The following is a 20,854-nucleotide window of genomic DNA, read 5'->3' on the forward strand; positions in this document are numbered from 1 at the left end:
CCCAACCCACTCGAACTTACTGCTGGTTTTAACAGAAGCGGGACATGGCACAGGCAACCAATCCATTCTCAAGTGGTGAGATGGTCAGTGAAAACTTTAAGGAGGCCGAGTGCCTCCACTGGGCTCTCGCCTAGATTTCCCTGGTCTGGGGAAAGCCGGCGGGTGGATGGATTTGGGGCGGGTGGATCCATAAGGTAAATACCTTCAAGACACTTCTTATGGGCTGTGGTAAGCTAACCGTGTGAAACCTATCTTCACTTTCACAATCTCTGCCGGAACTGCCCCGATTACCAAATTCCTCCCATGAACATCGACAGCTCTCAATATCCTTCTAACACCCAATCACCCCCCACCTAGTAATCACCAACCCCATACAACTGGGACCACCACTCCTGACTTCCACTCTCTCTCTCTCTGCCCAACACCACTGAACTTACCTGTTTCCTGATTGCTGCCTTTCCTGGAGCTTTCCATGTCTGACTCACAGCCAAATCCATCACTCAGACCTTCTTTTAGGCAGGGAACATGGAGATAAAATAGTCATACGTGGTATGGAAACCCACACATTCAAGTTTTTGAAAATATGAACATACAAATTAGGAGCAATTTTGTCTTTTAAAAAGCATTTAGACAGTTACATGGGTAAGATGGGTATAGAGGGATATGGGCCAAACATGGGCAATTGGAAATAACTTAGTGGTAAAAACTGGGTGGCATGGACAAGTTGGGTCGAATGGCCTGTTTCCATGCTGCAAACCTCTATGACTACGACCGGAATTTTACCACCTCACCCACACGAGGCTCGTAAGATCACACCCAAGGCCATCGGTGCAGGTGAGGCTCACGGAATGGCATTCTCCGTTAGCCTTGGGTGGGATCTTACGAGCCTCGGGCGATGGGGCGATAAGATTCTGGCAGATTGCTCTATTTAAATAATATATTGCTTTCCGTCCCAAAGTGGACATGTTCACATTTTCTCACATTATGTTATATCTGCCAGATTCTTGCCCACCCAATTAACCTATCGATATTACTCTGTAGACTCTTCACCAGAATTCTACCATCCCACCCGCCATGGAATCTGAGCAATCGAGGGGCGGACAATGGGAAGGCTCGTTGACCTCGGACAGGATTTTCCTGTCTTGGGTCCAGCAAGGCCATAAAATCCTGCCCTTCATATCCTTTTGACAACCTATTTTACTATCTATCTGTATGTCTTCTGCAAATTTACATACCATACATTCAGTCTGTTCATCCAAGACATTGATATAGATTGTAAACACTTGAGATCCCAGCACTGATCCCTATGTCACTCTACTCATCACATCATGCCATTTATCTCTATTCTCTGCTTCCTGTTAGCTAACTAATCCTCTATCCAATCTAATATGTTTCATCCTACACCATAATCTCTTATTTTGTGTAATAACCTTTGGTGTGACACCTTATTGAACACCTGTTGGAAATTCGAGTACACTGCATCTACAGGTTCCCCTTTTTTCACCTTGCTTGTTACTCTCCCAAAAAACTCTAATAAATTAGTCATTTCCCTTTCACAAAACCATGTTGACTCTGCCTGATCACATTATTTTCTAAATGTCCTGCTATATCCATCTGCAGCAGGTGGTGAGGAAATCAACAAGAGGGGAAACTCTATTTAGGCATGTCCTCACTAGTCTACTTATAGGATATGTTTCTGTCCATAGTATAATCAGTAGGAGTGACCATTGCATAGTTCTTGTGGTGACTAAGTCCCATCTTCACATTGAGGATACCCTCGATTGTGTTAAGGTGGCCCTACCACCTTACTAATTGGGATAAATATCAAACAAATTGAGCAGCTTAAAACTAGCATTCATAAGGCACTGTGGGCCATCAACAGCAGCAAAACTGTACTCGACCACAATCTGTAACCTCTGCCCAGCATATCAGCAAGCTGGAGGGATCACACCTGGTTCAATAAGAATACAGAAGAACATGTCAGGGGCAACACCAGGCACATATAAAAATGAGGTGTCAGCCTGGTGAAGTTACAACTCAGGATTACTTGTGTGCCAAACAGCATAAGCAACATGCAATGGGTAGAGCTAAGCAATCCCACAACCAATGGAAAGCTCTACAGTCATGACACATCCTGCCATGACTGGTGGTGGACAATTGAACAACTAACTGGAGGAGGAGAAGACTCTGGAAATATTCCCATCCTTCGTGATGGGTAAGCATTTGCAATTATTTTCAACCAGAAGTGCCGAGTGGATGATCCCTCTCGACCTTCTCCTGAGGACCCCAGCATCACAGATGCCAGCGTTTAGCCAATTCGATTCACTCCACATGATATAAAGAAAAGGCTAAAGGCCCTGGATAGTGCAAAGACAATGAGCCTTGACAATATTCGGGGACTAGGTCTGAAGACATGTACTCCAGAAATGTGCTCCACCTGTCCAAGCTGTTCTAGTACAGCTACAACACTGGCAGTTGGCCAGCAATGTGGAAAAATTGTCCAGGTATGTCCTGTACACAAAATGCAGGATACATTCAATCTGGCTAATTACCACCCCTGGGGTTTTCTCTGAACAGCTAGTGTAGTCATTGCCAGGGTCTTCTTTACTCCAAAATGCAGCTGATATCAGCAAAGAGCATCTGGAAATCAGAACAGAGATCCGAACAGCCTGACTCTACCTCTTCTGAAGCCGTACAAGTTGCACCTTGAAGGAGTAGCAGTAAAATGAAGAGGGAAGTTCTACAGGTGCACAAAAGTATTGTCAGATTCATAACTATAAATGGGTCTCTATTCAGTATAGCATTTTCTGGACCTGCCTTATTCATTTGACAAATGAACATTCAAGGGCTACTATGATGGCTGCTGAGGATCAGGTGATTGTTGCAACTTCTGCATAGACCCAGAAATATCTCAAGTCTCTGCAAAATTCCTAATTCAATCACCATGGATGGAGCACCTTTCTTGAATGTACATACCAAGACTAAACAATTTGTGGAATTCACACAGCTTGTGAACTTACTCAAAATCTATGGACTCCTGGATCTGCTGTCTCCGAGCTCCATTCTTAAGAAACCAGTTGACAATAAGTAAGTGTGAATAGCCATCACCCATCTCCCATTGTGTGGCAATGGCTTTGAACTTCAAATCATTCTAGGCAGACAATAGAAGTATTGATCCTGTGGTCACCTAATCAAAACTGTCTTCATATAATTACCTCAGAACCAAGGTGAAACTAGTCTGTAAAACACGCAACAAGAAACAGCAGCAGCAAAAGCAGCAACATTTATGCTTTAAAACTGGAGAGTTAAAAATCGTCAGGTCTCCAGTTTGTTCCCTTTCAAGACCACCAGTACAGAAAGCTGACCTCCTGGTAAGAAGACTACAAATAACTAACTTTGTGACCTACTGAAAATCCATCTCTTCAAATGGAATCCAGTGACAATCCTAATATACGACTCTTGTTACTGAATCCATCCAGACTGTCCTTTAGGAATGAAAACACTTTCTTCACCAGGCCTGCAATTCATGTTTTTCCCTAAGGTGAGTTAAACATGAGTTAAGCAAGTGTGAGGTAGTGGTATTGTCACTGGGCTAGTAATTCAGAGACCCAGGGTAATGCTCTGGGGACCTGGGTTCAAATCCCACAATGGCAGGTGATGAAATTTGAATTCAATAAAAATCTGGAGTTAAAATTTTGGACGGCACCGGTGATACAGTGGTTAGCACTGCTGCCTCTTAGTACCAGGGATCTAGGTTCAATTCCCAGTTTGGGTCATTGTCTGTGTGGAGTTTGCACGTTCTCCCTGTGTCTGCGTGGGTTTCCTCCGGGTGCTCCGGTTTCCTCCTACAGTGCAAAGATGTGCAGGTTAGGTGGATTTCCATGCTGAATTGTCCCTTCGTGTCAGGGGGACTCGCTAGGGTAAAGGCATTGGGTTAAATGCATGGGGTTATGAGGATAGGGCCTGGGTGAGTTTGTGGTTGGTACAGATTCAATGGGCCGAATGGCCTCCTTTTGCACTGTATGATTCTATGATAACATGTGAATTATGATTATTTTTTTGGTTACAACTTGTAAGAGTGCACTATTTTCTTTAACTATATTTTTTCTCGAGTGTGTGTGAGTGCTGAGTGAGTGACTTGCATTGGACTTTCCGGATGAATGCTGGAATAAATAATCCTCTTCATTTAACCTCATGGAAGCTTGCAGCTGGTTATTCAAATTGATCACACACTCAAGGGTTTAGAAACACACATCCCTTCCTTTTCAAAAATACACCGATTATGGACAGTAGGGAAGCAGAATTGGGTTCTCCCTTATTTCAAAGAACAGTACAGCACAGGTACAGGCCCTTCGACCCACCAAGCCTGCAATGACACATGACCCCCTTCTAAACTAAAGGCCTTTTGTCTCTATGTGGTCTGTATCCCTCTATTTCCTGCCTATTCATGTATCTGTCAAGATGCCTCTTAAACGTTGCTATTATATCTGCTTCTACCACCTTCTCTGGCAGCGCATTCCAAGCACTTACCACCATCTGTGTTAAAAAAAACCTGGCTCTCACATCTCCTTTAAACTTTCCCCCTTTTACCTCAAGCCTATGTGCCCTAGTGATTGACATCTCTACCCTGGGAAAAAGACTCTGACTGTCCAATCCATCCATGCCTCATAATTTTGTAGACTTCTAATCTGGTCGCCCCCTCAGCCTCCAACATTCAAGTGAAAACAAACCAAGTTTGTCCAATCTCTCCTTATAGCCAGTTCCCTTATGCTTTCCGTATCAGAATGTACATATGTATCTGGGAAAATGCTGTTTTTGTTAGTCTTTGTTCATTGTTCATTTCATATGATCTTCCCACTTTCCTCAGTTATTCAACCTTGGATGCTGAACTTAAAATAACTGGGAAGAGTGCTGCCATCTTCAGGGGAAAATCTGCTATTACTTTGGTTAATGATTTCAGGTTCAACATTTATTATAGAAACAGAAAATCCTGGAAATAATTTTCTCTCCACGGATGCTGCCTGCCCCGCTGAGTATTTCCAGTATTTTCTATTTTTATTTCAGGTCTCCACCATCTGCAGTATTTTGTTTTTGTGAGCATTTGTGTTGTCGAATTCTGCAGCCTCTCTGAAGAGATCAGGGAGCTGGGACTGCCCGGGAATTCTGCACTCACATACAAAGAAAGCTTATTTTTGTGTATGTGTGGTTGCATGACAGCTGAACATTGATGGGGAACATGCCTGGTTTGCAGTAGATGGGACCCTGCATCTCTGGGAAGTCAGCCAAGCAGTGCTGAAAAACCAATTGCTGCTCATTATAACCAGTAAAGCAAATTAGACAGTGACCTGTCTAATGTGTGGTCAACTGGGAAATCCTGGGTATGTCTGTATTGGAACGCTGGGAGGATCTGGAGGCAGGATGGAAGTGGCAACTTTGATGGCCACTGTTATCCTATAGTCACTGGACCCAACATACCATCTTTCTTTATGGGATGTGGGCGTCATTGGCTGGGCTAGTGTTTATTGCCCATCCCATTTGCCCTTGAATTGAGTGGCTAGCTAGGCCATTCCAGAGGGCATTTAAGAGTCAATCACTTTGCTGTGGTTCTGGAGTCACATGTAGGCCAGACCAAGTGAGGATGACCGATTTCCTTCCCTAAAGGACACCAATGAAGCAGATGGGTTTTTACGACATAAAACAGGGTTAATGTTTCGAGTCCAATATGTCTCTCTTCTTTGGAACGGTTCAGAAGAGTTTAAAGTTTATTTATTAGTGTCACAAGTAGGCTTACATTAACACTGTAATGAAGTCACGGTGAAAATCCCCTAGTCACCACACTCCAGCACCTGTTCAGGTACACTGAGGGAGAATTTAGCCTAGCCAATCCACCTAACACGGACTGTGAGAGGAAACTGGAGCACCCAGAGGAAACCCACGCAGACACAGGGAGAACGCACAGACTCCACACAGACAGTGATCCAAGCCTGGAATCGAACCCAGGTCCCTGGCGCTGTGAGGCAGCAGTGCTAGCCACTGTACTGCCGTGTCACCCAACTCTGAAGAGTAAAATTTGGTCCCTATTATGTTACACAGCCTGGGAGACAAGAGAGCCCATAACAGATCTTTTCTTTCTGTCAGAAATAATACGTTGCTGCTCAGTGTTATCTCTGTTTCATTGGAGCTATATTTTTAAAAGCCTTTGCCATTGTCATGCTGCTATTCACTTCTAAAGGAGTTTCATTAAAGCTGTAATAGGCAGAATGTAATGTTAATAAAGCATGTTGCAAAAATGTGCGAGAATTTAACAATATCGATGCAGGGAAACCCTGAAGCAAATTTCATGAGGTTGAGTTAATTAATAACGTCACAAAAATCATTAACATCCTCTTTTCGGTTGTCTGGGAACACGTCTGTGGAGGTGAAAGCGTGCATCCTGGTTGCGTGTAATGCTGAGGGAGATAATTATTCCTACAACTTTAATCAATGTCCAGCTAGGTTGTAAAACTAAATCGTAACAATTAGTGAGAGGGCAAATTGCAAAGGGGGAAAATATTAGTCCGTGACCCACACGATGCTTTCAGAGTGACTTGGTGTGTGCAGTGACCGGAACTCAGTGCAGAGAAATAAGATGACATTTTATAGACTAACAAATTGTATTGATATAGTGGTTTTAAGGCACTTCACAGGAATGATACTAAACAGGATTTGACACATTTTGTCAAGTTAGTTTTCTCTGCCACTAAAATGGGCAATTTTAACTGATTGGTTGCTTGCAGAATCTGTGACATGAATGCAGATGAAGCGAATGCGAACTTGCTTTTCAGGCAACAGTTTCAGCTCTTCCACTGCTAACATCGCTCGTTCCTTCTCACCAATACTGATCCTTTCTTAACATATGTTAGACTGCTAGCTGCAGGAGTGCCTTCCAGCTACTGCCTACATTACATTATGCTGCCATATTGATGTGCTTGAGTGGATGCCTGTGTCAGAATGAGTAAATGCAGACTGAGCAGACAGAATAACAATGGGAAAATGGCACTGGCTCTCAGCCGGGGGATCAGTTCCAATTTCACCCTCTCAGCTCTTCAATACACTCCGTTGTGGATGTGGCTTTCCTGTCTGTAGTCTGACAATTCTGCGTCGTCCTTTCTGCTTCCAACCTCTCTCCTCGTAGAATCCCTACAGTGCAGAAGGAGACCATTCGGCCCATCGAGTCTGCGCCGACAACAACCCCACCCAAGCCCTATCCCAAGAACCCCACATATTTACCCCGCTAATCCCTCTAACCTATGCATCCCGGGACACTAAGGGGCAATTTAGCATGGCCAATCAACCTAACCCGCACATCTTTGGACTGTGGGAGGAAACCGGAACACCCGGAGGAAACCCACGCAGACACAGGGAGAATGTGCAAACTCCACACAGACAGTGGACCAAGCCGGGGATCGAACCCAGGTGACTGGAGCTGTGAGACAGCAGTGCTAACCACTGTGCCACCGTGTTGCTCCTGTTCTGAACTATTTTGTTTTGCAAGCTAAGAAATAGGGACTGACTTATTCTCTCTGGTTCCCCACCTGATGCCTGAAAGGAGGTTCACTGCTGAGGAGAGAGGGTACTTAATAGTCCTGCCCGGGCGATTTGACAGTCTCAGCCTCAGCTCAGACCTGTCCTCTGGTCAACCCTTTGCCGCCATCCTGAGAATTTTCCTCATCTACACTGTACTTTCACAGTGTTATCATTATCATCTTTCAATGAATGATCACTCCTTGTGGACTCCAGTTTGTAAACCAATGGCTTGACAGGATGGACAAATCAAGCGCATTGGTTGTAATGTTATCAAGTGTTAAGAGAAGAGCTGCTAGTTTGGAGAAAATGCTGTCAGTAAGGCTTCAAACAGTACACTCGGTGGTACATAGGAACTTTTAGACAAAAAAAGCAAATTCTGTCTTGTTTACCTTCTGCCATTCTGGCAGTCGCATGATGCTACCAGTACTTGATGGTTGGAGTTATAAGGAGTGGCTGGATAGACTGGGATTTATAGAAGTCTATAAAATAATGAGGGGCACAGATCAGCTCGAGAGTCAATATCTTTTCCCAAAGGTCGGGGAGTCTAAAACTAGAGGGCATAGGTTTAAGGTGAGAGGGGAGAGATACAAAAGGGTCCAGAGGGGCATTTTTTTTTACACACAGGATGGTGAGTGTCTGGAACGAGCTGCCAGAGGCAGTACTAGAGGTGAGTACAATTTTGTCTTTTAAAAAGCATTCAAACAGTTATATGGGCAAGATGGGTATAGAGGGATATGGGCCAAATGCAGGCAATTGAGACTAGCATACTGGTTAAAAACTGGCAGCATGGACAAGTTGGGCCGAAGGGCCTGCTTCCATGCTGCAAACCTCTATGACTTTGATACAATGATATTGAAATTGTTGGCTAATCAAGCTCTGCCGATTAGCCTTCAACAGATCCAGAAATGGATTTTCACAGTAATTTCATTACAGTGTGAATGTAAGCCTACTTATGACTAATAAATAAACTTTAATGACACTTTGGACACTTGTTTCTCCCAAGCATTTCTCTTACCACATGCCATGTCTCAAATTACTCAATGTGCCCCAAACTACTTCTTCATATATTGTACTCCCAAATGTTATTTTCTGACAGAGATCCATCTTAGTTTTATTTAAATGAATCAATCCTGCTTCCATCATTTCCATATGGAGCCTATTCTGTGGAGTGAACATTTGCTTTCTGAAACATTAGCTTTGAATTTAATCCCCTCTGGCACAAACTAATTAAAATAAAGGTGGGGCTTAGTCACTGTAATTCTGGTGCCCTCCCACTAGGTCTTTGGAGCCGGGGAGCAGGAGACCTACAGGAAGGCAATTTTGTCCTTTACTTATGGATATCAGGTCAGAAGGTCACCAAGACCCTGTTTGGGTCAGGGATCTGAGTAGGGGAATAATGACTGTGTCCCCTGCTGCAAAGGTTCATTTGGTGTCTCACTAAGAGGATTGGAGGCTTGTATGGTTGAACATAAACTGTTTATTGTTCACAATAACGATGTACATTTCCAAAGACTGCCATGCAAGGCTGTTGTCTTCATGCTGGCTTCTTCCAGACTTTATTAGACAGTAGACACAGTCTATTATCATGTGACTCTCTACATCATACCATAGGCAGCACTGTTCTCCAGTCCCACATTAACCATTGCTCTGCCAAACACCCTTATACTACAATGGCATGATCCTACTCCTTAAAGGCATATACAACACCCCATCAGGACAATCCTTTCAGGAATGAGATCATGGGCCATATGGCTCAGACAGGTAAGGTTTTTTTTAAATTTAGGGTGTGAATTGGGGGGACATTAAAGTCCAAAAAAGTGGCATTGGGTCAGGAGTCAAACATCATCCCATCCACTTCCAGATTTATCCCAGGTGAGCTTTCAGGCAAATTGAAGCCTTCGTGAAGCTGTCAGGTAATAATTTAAACTATTCCTAGAGGCAATTAACTGAGGATTTAACCCGGCATTTCAGCTTTACCAGCCAGCGCATGGGTTTCCCAAGCTGTATGGAATTCACCAGGGTCAGCTAGAGTGTAAGTGCACCGTGGGGAACTCTTCCACAGCAGCAGGTTGGGAAGGTTTCAAACAATGAAACTGAATAGCTGAAGGTAAAAGGCTGCTGCTCACTGCGCTGCTTCTGAGGGTGTGCTCCCACTATATGACAGGTAATCTTCAACTTCCTGGAAGTCAGTTCAGTTGTTTTGGACTTTGCTCGCCCTGAGCTGCTGCTGTAAACCTTCACCGTGGTATTGAAGCAGCTTACACAGCTCTACCTTGGCCCTCTGATGAGGAGCAGGAGGGAGCAGCACCACTACCACCTACAGCAGCAGCACCCGCTTCCTTCTCCTCAGCCACAAACTGTTCCACCGGGCACAGAGATCCAGCTCAAAGGAGGAAAGATCCACAACACAGGGTCCACAGGCAGAGAGGATCAACTCTGCCAACACGAGTGAACACCAGTGTCCGAAGAGGTTCTAGTTTTCATGGCGGATCATAACTGGCATCTGCAGACTCCTGGTAAAAGCCCTCCTTCCCAGTGGACCGGATAGGCACCAATTGCCAGGAATTTTCAAGGTGCAGGCTCCTCTAAAGAGTTAATATCTTTAATTAGGAACAAAGCAACAACCTATACCCACCTGACTACATTGCCTGTCCTTAAATATTACCCATGATAATTAGAATCATAGAAATCATAGAAACCCTACAGTGCAGAAGGAGGCCATTCGGCCCATCGAGTCTGCACCGACCACAATCCCACCCAGGCCCTACCCCCACATATTTACCCGCTAACCCCTCTAACCTACGCATCTTAGGATTCTATGGGGCAATTTTTTTTTTAACCTGGCCAATCAACCTAACCCGCACATCTTTGGACTGTGGGAGGAAACCGGAGCACCCGGAGGAAACCCACGCAGACACGAGGAGAACGTGCAAACTCCACACAGACAGTGACCCGAGCCGGGAATCGAACCCGGGACCCTGGAGCTGTGAAGCAGCAGTGCTAACCACTGCGCTACCGTGCCGCCCTAAGGAGGAATTATGTAAAATATCTTTGATTTTATATAGACAGCTGACTGTACTGCAATGCATCAGGAAAGCCAGTTACTGTTGTCCCAATCAGAAGAGTTCAACGAAGATATGTGTAGAATTTGCACAGTCTTCCCATGTCTGCATGGGTTTCCTCTGGGATCTTCGGTTTCCTCCCACAGTCCAAAGATGTGCAGGTTAGGTGGATTGGCCATGCTAAATTGACCCTAGTGTCAAGGGGACTAGCAAGAGTAAATGTATGGAGATATGGGGATAGGGCCAGGGTGGATTGTGGTTGATGCAGGCTCGATGGGCCAAATGGCCTCCTTCTGCACTCTAGAATTCTATAATTCTGTAGGATTATATATATATTCTGCCATGTGAAAGTCTTTAGAAAGGGCTTCTAAAGGGAAGTGGAGGCAGAAGATCTATTAAAAATCAAATTTATCCAAAAATTGCAGTTCACTCTGATTTCTCAGCAGCAAAGAACAATACAGCACAGGAACAGGCCCTTCGGCCCTCCAAGCCCACGCCGCTCCCTGGTCCAAACTAGACCATTCTTTTGTATCCCTCCATTCCCACTCCGTTCATGTGGCTCTCTAGATAAGTCTTAAACGTTCCCAGTGTGTCTGCCTCCACCACCTTGCCCGGCAGCGCATTCCAGGCCCCCACCACCCTCTGTGTAAAATACGTCCTTCTGATATCCATGTTAAACCTACCCCCCCCCCCCCCCCCCCCCCCTCACCTTGAACCTATGACCCCTCGTGAACGTCACCACCGACCTGGGAAAAAGCTTCCCACCGTTCACCCTATCTATGCCTTTCATAATTTTATACACCTCTATTAGGTCACCCCTCATCCTCCGTCTTTCCAGTGAGAACAACCCCAGTTTACCCAATCTCTCCTCATAACTAAGCCCTTCCATACCAGGCAACATCATGGTAAACCTCCTCTGCACTCTCTCTAAAGCCTCCACGTCCTTCTGGTAGTGTGGCGACCAGAACTGGGCGCTGTATTTCAAATGCGGCCGAACCAATGTTCTATACAACTGCAACATCAGACCCCAACTTTTATACTCTATGCCCCATCGTATAAAGGCAAGCATGCCTTATTCACTACCTTCTCTACCTGTGACGTCACCTTCAAGGATCTGTGGACTTGCACACCCAAGTCCCTTTGCGTATCTACGCCCTTTATGGTTCTGCCATTTATCGTATAGCTCCCCCCTACATTAGTTCTACCAAAATGCATCACTTCGCATTTATCTGGATTGAACGCCATCTGCCATTTCTTTGCCCAAATTTCCAGCCTATCTATATCCTTCTGTAGCCTCTGACAATGTTCCTCACTATCTGCAAGTCCAGCCATTTTTGTGTCGTCCGCAAACTTACTGATCACCCCAGTTACACCTTCTTCCAGATCGTTTATATAAATCCCAAACAGCAGAGGTCCCAATACAGAGCCCTGCGGAACACCACTAGTCACAGGCATCCAGCCGGAAAAAGACCCTTCCACTACCACCCTCTGCCTTCAACTTGTTCCATTTTCATTTTTTGTTCCTTGGGAATCCATAAGAACATAAGAACATAAGAAATAGGAGCAGGAGTAGGCCATCTAGCCCCTCGAGCCTGCCCCGCCATTCAATAAGATCATGGCTGATCTGACGTGGATCAGTACCACTTACCCGCCTGATCCCCATAACCCTTAATTCGCTTACCGATCAGGAATCCATCCATCCGCGCCTTAAACATATTCAGCGAGGTAGCCTCCACCACCTCAGTGGGCAGAGAATTCCAGAGATTCACCACCCTCTGGGAGAAGAAGTTCCTCCTCAACTCTGTCTTAAACCGACCCCCCTTTATTTTGAGGCTGTGTCCTCTAGTTTTAACTTCCTTACTAAGTGGAAAGAATCTCTCCGCCTCCACTCTATCCAGCCCCCGCATTATCTTATAAGTCTCCATAAGATCCCCCCTCATCTTTCTAAACTCCAACGAGTACAAACCCAATCTCCTCAGCCTCTCCTCATAATCCAAACCCCTCATCTCCGGTATCAACCTGGTGAACCTTCTCTGCACTCCCTCCAATGCCAATATACCCTTCCTCATATAAGGGGACCAATACTGCACACAGTATTCCAGCTGCGGCCTCACCAATGCCCTGTACAGGTGCATCAAGACATCCCTGCTTTTATATTCTATCCCCCTCGCAATATAGGCCAACATCCCATTTGCCTTCTTGATCACCTGTTGTACCTGCAGACTGGGCTTTTGCGTCTCATGCACAAGGACCCCCAGGTCCCTTTGCACGGTAGCATGTTTTAATTTGTTTCCATTGAGATAGTAATCCCATTTGTTATTATTTCCTCCAAAGTGTATAACCTCGCATTTATCAACGTTATACTCCATTTGCCATATCCTCGCCCACTCACTCAGCCTGTCCAAATCTCTCTGCAGATCTTCTCCGTCCTCCACACGATTCACTTTTCCACTTATCTTTGGTCCAGGTCCAGAACACCTCAGCAGCCTGCTTTCGAGTCAGGCCATCCGAATGTCACAGATATAAATCATTACTGGGCAGCGAAAAGCAAGTACAGAACTTGTTTTTCTCCTCTCCTTTTATGCCTCTTGCACACCCTGTCGGCTGGCAATCTCTCCCTCAGGGCTTTCTGCTAATTCTGTTGTGAATGTAACAGCCTGAAGGGCTCTCCCATTATTTTTTCTTGGATGGCTGAGATTGTGAACTTACAATATGGGGATTCTGAAACTCCAGCCCAAAGCCCACCATCCATAGTGTGCCATGTGGACCTCAAACACTTCACACCAGCAGGCAGGTACCACTGACTACCACACAATTAAAGCAAACATGGCAGATCAGACATTGGTGATTTTTTAACAAACAACTCGAATGGTTTGTAAAAAATAAAGGGCAAAGCAAAGTTTCATGTTGACAGTAAAGTTGAGTTCGGTAAAGCGTTGCCAATTGCACAGAATAATTATTACTTTAAGAAGTGTTTTGAAAAGCTATTGTGTTTTTATTTTTTGTCCATATTTGGGGAAGGTTAATCTCCATTTCTGAAGTTCCATCCATCTTGCCTATTTATCCTGCAGTTAGAGCAGATCTTGAGGCAATTAATTGTAAAATTGGGTTACAGAGCATTTCATTGCAATTTTACACCCGCTCCAATGTTAAAAATGCTTTTGCGTTCTTCACTGAAAATTGTAGCTTTTCATCCATTTATTCAGAGAACCCAAGAAACACAAAGAGCTGAGAAACTTTCCAAACACATCAGCTTCTGCAGTTGCTGTTCAAGCTTTGCCCTTTGCTTTAAAATACATCAATAACATTTTTTGAAGCACTCTCTCACAAGGTGATTTGATATTGATTTTTTTTTTGTTCCTTTAGGAAAACTTCATATGTCATGGACCTCCTCTTATTTTGATATTGTTTCTCTTTTGGCTCAAGGACCCAGCACGGTGCAAGTTCATGGAAAACACTTTGAAGTCAACTCAAACACAGGCAAAATGCTGTTCTCCGCAGATGAGAATGAAGTGGTGGTCGGCGCCGACAGACTGCGAGTCACAGGTATCGAATGTTACGAACTGCTCACATCAGGAAGGCAAGGTAGTTGCCACCCAATTTAAATCAGCTCCTTAAGTCTCTGAACTCCTCGCACCATGAAGTAAGCACAGTAAATGCCATGGATAATAGGAAGTTCCATGGTTAGCACTGCTGCTTCACAGCGCCAGAGACCCGGGTTAGATTCCCGCTTGGGTCACTGTCTGTGCGGAGTCTGTGCATTCTCCCCATGTCTGTGTGGGTTTCCTCTGGATGCTTCGGTTTTCTCCCACAGTCCCAAAAGACGTGCTGGTTAGGTACATTGGCCATGCTAAATTCTCCCTCAGTGTACCCAAACATGCCGCCGAGTGTGGCTACTAGGAGACTTTCACAGCAACTTCATTGCAGTGTAAGCCTACTTGTGACACTAACAAATGAACATAAACTGAATGTTTACTTGGGTAATCCAATCCTGAGAAAGACTGTGCACGTGCATGTTTATAGGAAGGGATTTACCACCTGCTTCCATCAATGCACATTCTGGCCAGAATTCTCTGACCATTCACGCCCCACCACCGATGACAGCGAGAATGGAAAATTCAGCACTCAGCCAAATCTCCGTTCACTGCAGCAGGACTGGAAAATACCAGCTGCAGACGAGGTTGGAGAATCCAACCTCCACTGAAATCAGGGCATCAGTAACCCTCCCTCACCTCCTAATGAGAGTGACGCACAAATTGTACAATTTCAATGCCATGTTTTAATGTTAATTTCTGATAATTTCAGGGTTAAGTTCAGACACAAGTCTAACTGCGAGGGTTTTAGAACTGTACACTGAGGCTGTGCAATTCAATTCGATGCTCCATCATTGAATATATTTAAGGTTGGGATAGACAGATTTTGGCCTCTCAGGGAATCGAGGAATATGGGGAATGGGCGGCACAGTGCCACAGTGGTTAGCACTGCTGCCTCATAGCGCCAGGGACCTAGGTTCGATTCCCGGCTTGGGTCACTGTATGTGTAGAGTTTGCACATTCTCCCCCTGTCTGTGTGGGTTTCCTCCGGCTGCTCCAGTTTGCTCCCACAGTCCGGAAAATGTGCGGGTTAGGTAGATTGACCATGCTAAATTTCCCCTTAGTGTCAGGGGGACTAGCTAGGGTAAATGCATGGAGTTATGGGGATAGGGCCTGGGTGGGATTGTGGTCGGTGGAGACCCAATGGGCCGAATGGCCTCCTTCTGCACTGTAGTTTCTATGATTCTATGAAAGTGCTGTTGAAGCCCCAGGTGAGCCATGATAGTATTGAATGGTGGGCGGATCAGGCTCAATGCACCATATTGACTACTCCTCCTAATTTTTCTGTTCTTGTGGTCAGTAGATGAAGCAAAACCTTTGGCCCAAAATTCCCAAGGAATTGTTTCTGCTCCCAGCACCTTAAATTCGCTGAATTTGTGGCAGGAACTCGCTTTACACAATGACATTGCCCAAGATTCTGTTTTAAAGGTGAAAAGAGAGGGTTTTATCATACTGCTACACAAGAATTAAATGTCTCGCTGACCTTAGCACTCTTAATCGTGGCAATGCTGATTAAATGAATTGCGAATAACATTCCTGTCATGTTACACGCTGATTTGAACTCCAGTTACTCTAGTAGAATGTGAAAATGCAAGGTGCCTCGATAGGTTTGTGCACTAAATTGTGTGATACTGAACAAAGAAGAATGTTCCAGGTTAGGTCTCCAAGCGGTGTTGCATTAGCTTGTTTCGTCCAGGATAAAGATTGAAGCAAAACAGCTGGGATCCGTGCCCTGAGATATGGAAAAGAGAACAAAACAATATTAATTAGCGTGCATATTCTTGATCAATATCCAGTAACCATGGCTGGAATGTGTTTATCTCAAATGGTCAATTTGACCATGCCTCATGGTCAAATAGCCCGCCAACATTTATTGTCGAGTTTATGCATGAAGAATGGTTCTTGAGTGAATTAGTGTAATTGATACCACATCCCATGCAAGTGATTATCATTAGGAGACCCCTGCAAAGGGGCACCACTTTATCTTTCTGAGGGGCTTTAGCATGTCCTCACCTAGCCTCCAGGGGTAGCAAGTTGCTTGGATGCAGGTGGACTGACAGAATTTGCCAACAAAGGGAAATCTGCTTGAATTTCTAAAACGAGATGTTTGTTCCAATTTAAGGTTATTCTAGCAATAGAGCTATTTCTGTTGTTCAAACAGTTTCATTTCTGTAGTATTACCTTTTTTACTTCAGCATCACGGTAAAGAAATCTGGCAAGCGCAGGCAGCTACAAAGTTATGAGACAAAGCAGAATTGTAACAATGAATATTGAACAAAAGTGAGCACCACATTTTTTGCTCTCATTCCTTTTTTAATCGGATGTTCAATAAGTTAAACAGGATGAACTTGATGCTTAACAATATTAGCAGCGGAATAAGGTCAACAATAACTCAAGTAGAATTGGGCAACAATTATCAGTTTTATTGAGCTAAAATGACAGTGTTAACCGAGACCCTTGCTCCAGTTAATTGATTGACACAAAAACTATCTTTAAATCAAATCACGTCTTTATTAAGAAAATGTTAAAACTTTAAGTATGTAATACTGCTGCAAGACTGATTCTCTTATTCTGTATCACAAGTCAATGCTTCTATTGCTCTATAAACCTACTGTAATAAGTTTACAAACATAGATTTTAACTACTTGTACTTAGCTAATGGACCTGTAGGGATGTCTCTACCCACTTGTACTGGAGGGACATGGACAGGGGTCAGACTTTATCAAGCTTAAAGTTTGAGGTTTCCTTTTCTTCTTGCTTCTGTTCTTCTCTTCTTAGTCTATTCCTAACTCCACAATTAATCCTTTGAGTCTGGCTGGAAGACTTGCATTTCTACACGTAGGCACTGACTATGGGCACATCATTCAAATTGGTTTATTGCTGGCTGCCTGACCTTAAGGCAGTAATCCTCAGTCTTTTGACTCCATTTTGTATCTGTTCCCTGTCCATTTGATTGATGAGAATAAACTTATTATCAAGGATGTGTGTTACAACTTCTCCCTTGAAAACAACCGTTATCCAGAATCCTACTGACTTTATTAGCCATTGTAAAACCAAAGACGTTTATCGCAAGTAAACAGAAATCACTTCTTCTTGCAGCCACTTACTCTCTGCCTGGAGTTAAAACCTTCTCTTCTGAAGTTAGCCATATTTCCCATCAGGCCATAGTAGTGTCTTTCCTTTGCGTGGCCATTTTATATTAGACTATAGCTCGCTGGCCACAAACAGGCATCAAGAAAGTAAATGTAGTTGCTGAGTTTTAAGATTGCAAGTTGTAAGTAAGCAATACAGACCCCAAGCTGTATTAATTGTAAGAGGCATTTCTCAGAAGTGAATAGTGAGAGAGAAAATGTTCCCTTGCAAATAACCTTGAGCATAATTCCATCAGGTTATTCACAACTGAATACCAAGTGAAGTGGGTTGGTGCATACTGCCCAAGGTGACCCAGTAAAGTTTCAGATACAAAATACATGCTGCAAAAAAAAACTTTGAGACAGGAAACATCCAGTCTGTAGCTTTTGCCAATTTTCTTTTCAGCCTGACAGGTTTGTATTATTATTATTAGTGTGGTCAGTGTTTGTTCTAGGAAGCTGAACCTACCAAATACTGTAGCTCAGATAAAAGACACTCCGATGCCAAGTTGAAAACTTAACTGCTTGCTTGCCTTGGTGTATGTTTTAAATTAATTGACAGGATGTGGGCTTCGCTGGCTAGGCCAGCATTAATTGCCCATTCCTAATTGCCCTTGAGAAGGTGGTGGTAAGCTGCCTTCTTGAACCACTGCAATCGATGTGGTGTCGATGCCCCCAAAATTACTTTGTAGTGGTTGGATACAACTGGGTTGCTTACTAAAGGGCATTACATTGCTATGATTTGGAGTCACACAAGTAGGCCAGGCCAGATAAGGACGACAGATTTCTTTCCCCAAAGAACCAGATGAGTTTTCATGAGATTTGACGATGGTTTCATTTTTTGTCACGAGATTTTTATTCAGCTCTCAGGCAGGCACTTCTATCCTCGGCGTGCTACCAAAACGCTGTAAAGTGCCTAATTGAAAGGAAGAGGTGCAGTTCTTCAAAGCTTACGTTGAGCCTCACTGGAGCTTTGCAGCAGGCCAAGGATAGAAATGTCAGCCTGAGAGCAAGGTGGAGAATTAAAAGGCTACATTCGCTGCCAACACCATGCAGGTATCTGTCGCATTCTGCCTTCAGACTGGGTGAACCTTGACCTCTGAGACCTGGTTCAAATCTAGCCAAGATTATTAGTGCAAAGCTTTCCTCCCTTTAACTGACAGGATCCAGCATCAGATTATTAGGATAGTTTCAAACTTGTTTTCAAGTGGATGGCAGGGAGAATTTATTTAGGGAGAGCCAAGAAGATACTGAGGAGCTTTTCTCTAAACTATAATCAATCTACGAGAGCTTTGTGTTGACAGAAAGTGAAATGAGTTAAAGTGCTCCATTGCCCGTGCTGACATTTCCACTGAAACAAATTTCACTTTCACCATTAGATCTTATTTTGTTACTGCTGATACTAAGATAAAGCGAACATGATGTAATTGTGTTACTACCTTATTTATCATTCTACTTTTGATGTTCTGGCCAACAACAGTTAGTTTAAATGCAGTACTGAAGTGAACTAAGTACATTTTTAGGGCCATCCTGAGATAATTTTGTCCAAGAGTGACTTACTGAAATGGTAAAAATGTTTTCATAGGTCACAGGTGTTTTATTACCGAGAGATGGTTTACTGGTCTCCAAAGTGGTGCTGTCCCCTCGTGTAAGTCATGACCCAGAACATCTTATTGCGAAAAGTAATTTGCTGCCCAATGTTAATAACTGTTGGATCGTCCTCATAATATAACATTACCATTGTATTTCACTGTCGTACGGTCAAACATAGATAACTGCATCTGCACAAATTTGGAAAGTTGTGATAATTCAACCACACTGAAAGTTCCATTGTACGTTGCTGGATTTTATTGCACACTGAACCCGTAACCCAGCCATAGCCAGTAACAATACTGCTTTACTCTCTGCATACCTTGGAAAGGGTCCAGAGCAGGATCACAAGAATGATCCCTGGAATGAAGAGCTTGTCGCATGAGGAACATTGTGTTCAAAGATGTGCGGGCTAGGTTGATTGGCCATTCTAAATTGCCCCTTAGTGTCCCGGGATGTATAGGTTAGAGGGATTAGTGGGTAAATATGTAGGGATATGGGGGTTGGGCCTGGGTGGGATTGTGGTTGGTACAGACTCGATGGGCCGAATGGCCTCTTTCTGCACTGTAGGATTCTATGAAGGAACGGTTGAGGACTTATTGGAGTTTAGAAGGATGAGGGGGGATCTTATTGAAACTTACAGGATACTGCGAGGTCTGGATAGAGTGGACATGGAGACGATGTTTCCACTAGTAGGAAAATCTAGAACCAGAGGATACAACCTCAGATTAAAGGGACGATCCTTTAAAACAGAGATGAGGAGGAATTTCTTCAGCCAGAGAGTGGTGAATCTGTGGAACTCTTTGCCGCAGAAGGCTGTGGAGGCCAGGTCATTGTGTGCCTTTAAGACAGAGATAGATAGATTCTTGATTAATAAGAGGATCAGGGATTATGGGGAAAAGGCAGGAGAATGGGGATGAGAAAAATATCAGCCATGATTGAATGACGGAGTGGACTCAATGGGCCGAGTGGCCTAATTCTGCTCCTATGTCTTCTGCAGCATTTTTATTGACTACTATAGCACTGCTTTCCCCAGAGATACGACCAGACAAAAACGTTGTGCAGCACAGGGCCTGATTGTTATGCTAAAGGAGCGGGCGTGCAGCCAGCAGACCCCCCCCGCCCCCTCCGCCCCCCACTGCAAACTTGCATGAAATTGTGAGAAAACATCAGGCACCCCAATTTCATTGTGCCATCAGGCCTAATACAGTCGGCAAGCCCCTGTGGGAGTCGGAAACATATCCACTAACAATTAACCAGGAAATTAGGCGGATTAAAAAGGGCCGTGTGATTTAGCGTTGGCACACAGGCCAGGCAGCTATCCTGTTTTTAATTGAAACTTAATCCAGAGCTGAATAGAAGTTGGCCAGAGCCATGGCAATGTGAGAGGGGAGGAGTCTAGGTGAGAGTTGGCTGTAGGTGGTTTTCTGACAATTCATTGCGTTTCCTGGGTTTTCTGGAGGACTCTTTGGCTTACAAACTTTCTTGGAGGCTTTCTGCTGCGTGCACCCTTCAGGGCACTGCCCTGCGACTTCTGTAGCCAGCAAATAGGGATTGTCTCTCTGCTGGAGGGATCTCCTCTGGAGAGGGAGGAGCAGAGGCCTTGTGTCCACAGGCAGCGCCCCAGAGAGCGACCTGTGAGAAGAAAGGTGCAGCCAACAGAAAGTGCAAGGCCAGCAGGAAGTGCAAGGTCCACAAAGACACCATTATCCAGCAGCCAGAGTTTACAGGCAATGCTGTAGCTATCTGGACACGTGGGAGGTCCCGTGCCGAAGGAAGTTTTGCCTCTCTAAAGAGACTGTGACCTTCATATGCCAGATGATTGACCCAGAGATTGCCTCAACCTATGTCAATGGCCACCCTATACCAGTGGCAAGATAACAGCGGCCCTGAACATTTTTGTCTTCAGTTC

The 20,854-nt window shown here is 44.4% G+C and overlaps 1 protein-coding gene across 10 annotated transcripts in view; it reads left to right on the top strand.

Moving 5' to 3' along the window:
* Positions 1 to 20,854, top strand: part of sgcg (sarcoglycan, gamma) — a 485,777-nt gene that overhangs the window by 341,425 nt on the left and 123,498 nt on the right. For all 10 annotated transcript variants that reach the window (XM_078222135.1, XM_078222130.1, XM_078222136.1 and 7 more), the window contains one exon: positions 14,055 to 14,174. In XM_078222135.1, the coding sequence (XP_078078261.1) occupies positions 14,055 to 14,174 (120 nt within the window). The remainder of the gene's footprint in view (positions 1 to 14,054; positions 14,175 to 20,854) is intronic.

Source organism: Mustelus asterias, chromosome 10, assembly GCF_964213995.1.
Source record: "Mustelus asterias chromosome 10, sMusAst1.hap1.1, whole genome shotgun sequence".
Taxonomy (NCBI): domain Eukaryota; kingdom Metazoa; phylum Chordata; class Chondrichthyes; order Carcharhiniformes; family Triakidae; genus Mustelus; species Mustelus asterias.